This window comes from Atta colombica, unplaced genomic scaffold (genome assembly GCF_001594045.1).
Source record: "Atta colombica isolate Treedump-2 unplaced genomic scaffold, Acol1.0 scaffold150, whole genome shotgun sequence".
In the NCBI taxonomy this organism is placed as follows: domain Eukaryota; kingdom Metazoa; phylum Arthropoda; class Insecta; order Hymenoptera; family Formicidae; genus Atta; species Atta colombica.
This window is the reverse complement of record NW_017259240.1, coordinates 2,168,828-2,172,403: the sequence shown is the minus strand read 5'-3', so window position 1 is coordinate 2,172,403 and position 3,576 is coordinate 2,168,828. Positions and strand designations below refer to the sequence as shown.

At 27.2% G+C, this 3,576-nt stretch overlaps 1 protein-coding gene across 2 annotated transcripts in view; it reads right to left on the bottom strand.

Annotated features, from left to right (window-relative positions):
• Positions 1-3,576, bottom strand: part of LOC108685343 (multidrug resistance-associated protein 4-like) — a 25,550-nt gene that overhangs the window by 9,746 nt on the left and 12,228 nt on the right. For both annotated transcript variants that reach the window (XM_018190089.1, XM_018190088.1), the window contains exons 3-5: positions 2,238-2,826; positions 862-972; positions 575-709 (exon numbers count right to left, since the gene is read on the bottom strand). In XM_018190089.1, the coding sequence (XP_018045578.1) occupies positions 575-709; positions 862-972; positions 2,238-2,311 (320 nt within the window). In that variant the 5' untranslated portion in view covers positions 2,312-2,826. The remainder of the gene's footprint in view (positions 1-574; positions 710-861; positions 973-2,237; positions 2,827-3,576) is intronic.

The window sequence follows — 3,576 nt, the reverse complement described above, 5'->3', positions numbered from 1 at the left end:
TTAATTATATTTTTATACTATTATATTACCTGTATTGTTATATTATTACTCTATTGTTATTTCTATTCTTATTATTATGTATTATTTATTATATATACATCATATTTATAATATGTTTATATATCATTATTACATGCAAGAACAATAAGATATAGTTATTCTTAATGTTTAATGTTAGCTATCTTTAAATACGTTTCCACTTTGAAATGTTATCGCTCCACGTAATGTGTTGCAAGTGATAATACATTGGAAATAATGTCCTATGTTTTTAGTCAAACGCAAATATAAAAAATATTAAGAATTTGTTTTGAATCGTTTTCAATATAAAATAATTATTTCTTACATAAAAAAATTAAAGTTTAAAACATTGAGCTACCTATATTCAATGTATATTAAGAAATAGTTTAAAAATCAATACTTTGGTGCAATAAATTCGTATTACTGCAATAAATGTTATTATACTGCAATCAATGTTATTATCGAGCAAATAAAGAGAAAAATGTCTTTCTGTGAATAAAAATGAAGAACGAAAGATTTATAAAAATGAGCAATAGCGGTCAGTGTTTAATCTTACCTTATCACGAATTCGTTGAGGATCTGTATTATTCCCAGCATAGTGTACTCCCACAAAAATGTGCGAAAAATAGTTTTTAACAAACTTGGACTGCGTTTCCATTTTTTCGAATTTTCCAGCTCGATGTTCCATCGTCTGCAAGTACACCAATGCATTAATAATAATAATTCCTACATGCTTTTTATAAAAGAGTAACACAAAAGAAAGAGAATTAACTCTGTAAATATTTTCTTTTTTCCTTCTTCTTCTTTTTCTCATATTTTCTTATATATAATTTCTATACTTACCTTTCTAATCGATCTCCGAGGAACGTCGATCTGTCGACTTTCAGAGGATCAAATAAGTCTTCTATTTCTAAAGCTTTCTTGTATCCTGTCTTGAATAAACTAATGGTCCACCTGATTTATAATAATTTGTGTAAATTAGATATCAGATATCTTACTGCTATCAGTACCTGCTATCAAGTAGCTCTCTAGATTATAGGATGACATAACGATAAAAATATGAGTCGAAACGGAAAATCGAAACGGAAAGTCGAAACTAAAAGATTAAAAATAGTATCGTGCATAATTATTTTAGTATGACACTGCACTTTTGTTATATTCACAAGATGCAACGTTGAAGACAAGGTAAATTTGCGTGAAGATAAGAAGTAATTTGAGATAAAAAAATCAACCTTGAAGTATACATCACCCATTATTTCAATTCAAGTGATTTGTATTTAAATTGTTATTAATAATTGTTATTCAATAATTGTTATTCAGGCATTGAATATAAATTGAAAAGTTGAAATAATATGTTAAATATAAAAATTTCAAATTCGAGAATATTTAAATATTTAAATATTATTTAAATCTAATCACTAAACATTTAAATATAGTATATTGTATAACTTCGAAAGCACACGAAAGATTGAAGTAAGATAATACAGAATGACAGGAGTAATTGTGATCAATTGTGAGCCTGCGCTAGTTAACTGTTTTGATGTTTAATAAAAATGTCTGTTTTTACATGTATCCACGATACATGTAAATATAAAAACGCAAGGCAATGAGATATAAGCAATAAGCAAATTGACCAATCATAGTAGAAAACGTAAGGTTATTGCGTTTTTATGTGTTTAATCTGCGCAGAAAGAATGATTTTGTTGAAGTTATCTAAAAATTTAGCTAGAAACAATTTTGAAAATAATGTTGTTCAACCATAAAAATAATCACAAGAAATCTTAAGCATGATGAGCAACGCTGCACAAAATTTTGACATCTAACAATCAGTTTGAATGTAGTGCAAAATTATTTTGATAAAACAAAATTATTTTCAGATCTGTATCTGCTCAATTTTTAAATGCTTTATCAAAAGTCCTTTTCGTATAACTATAGTTATCCGTAAATCTAAGGATTTGCAACAAATCTTTGGATATTCAGTAACTCAATGGTCGAGTATTCAAGAGTATTAAGACTGCCAAGGAAGACACCAAGTAAAGAAAAAGTCAAAATGATAATTTTTGGTTACAAAATTTGTGTTTATTAACTTTAAACATCAAAATTAGTCATTTTGATTCTTTGTTGATTATTGTGTGTTTTTTGGGCTCCTCTGTACTCCACAGAAGACAAAGGAGAAATATCGGAAGAAAATGATGACCCAGAAAAATTGCACAACTTACCACCAAAGTAACACCGACACGATGCTCGCCTTCTCCCTCGGATTCGGCTTCGATTTAATTTTTGTTGAATCCATCAGTCCTTACACGTGGCATTAACTTGCCGCGAGCTGCCACTTCCACGGTTGAAAACGATCGATTAATTCAAGTTAGATTATCAACGATTATCAACACTTTAAGGCTTTCGTTTGCTATTGAATAATGACTTTTTTTTCACAAACAAACGAAAAAATTTCTTCACTATTTTAATAATCTTATAGGATCCTCTCTTTGATGATTTTATGTCGATATAAAATTATCGACAATATGAAGATTTCTCCTCTCTCAATCCTCGTAGATTGTTATCTAGTATAATTAATCTCTTCACGCGATCGTAATCAGACTGAAATGAACACTTCACATATCTCGTTATATCAGCTATTTATAAATATCACTATTTCCCACGATTAACCAAGATTTAAATTTCATCATAAATTCTCAATAAAGTCTTTTTATAGGTAGAAAAGATATCATTGATAATCGTGTAAACATCTTTCGCTTCTTGAGATCTATTTTCAAGTGCCTCCTTGAAATTTTCAAGATGTGCGTGAATCTAGAAATTGTTATAAGTAATTATTATTATTATATGTTAAAGACATCAATTATATGATTGTAATTAGAAATATTAAAATCATGATTACTGTATGTACGGAGAAAAATCGCCCATGTCAACTGACATAAACCTCTTTAAAAAACACTTCCTTATTTCTTGGGAACTAACTATTGCGTTTTATTAATAATGATAAAAACATGATCGGTTTAAATGACTGAAGAGAATAAAAACTTATAATTCATGTATCTGTGACTTGTTATTTCTATACAGTATTTCTATACAGAAACAGCTAAAACTGAATTTTATAAATATGAAAATAAAATTTGTACGATTTTCTTTTGCAAATCGTATAATTTAAATAATAGTGAACTATATTATTGATAATATTATAGTTTTATATGTTTGCAGTTTCATAAATCAATTTTATTTATATTTTATTTATATTTTTTCTTTTTTATTTTTTTATAATACGATTTGGAATAAAAAATTGAAGTGCAGCATAAACCGACATATTATAAAGGTTAAGCTTATATGATCTGTTCTACAGATCATATAAGCTTAACCTTTATAATATTACGTAATATTGCAGCTGAAAAAAGACAATATTTATAAGTATTTATGAAAAAATTCTCAAAAAAGAAATTCTTGCGTTACATCTTCCAAAACAACAAAGTAGATATGCATTATTTTAAACCAACAAAAAACGTTTTATCGAAGTGAACAGTTTCTAAGAAATCATATATATATATA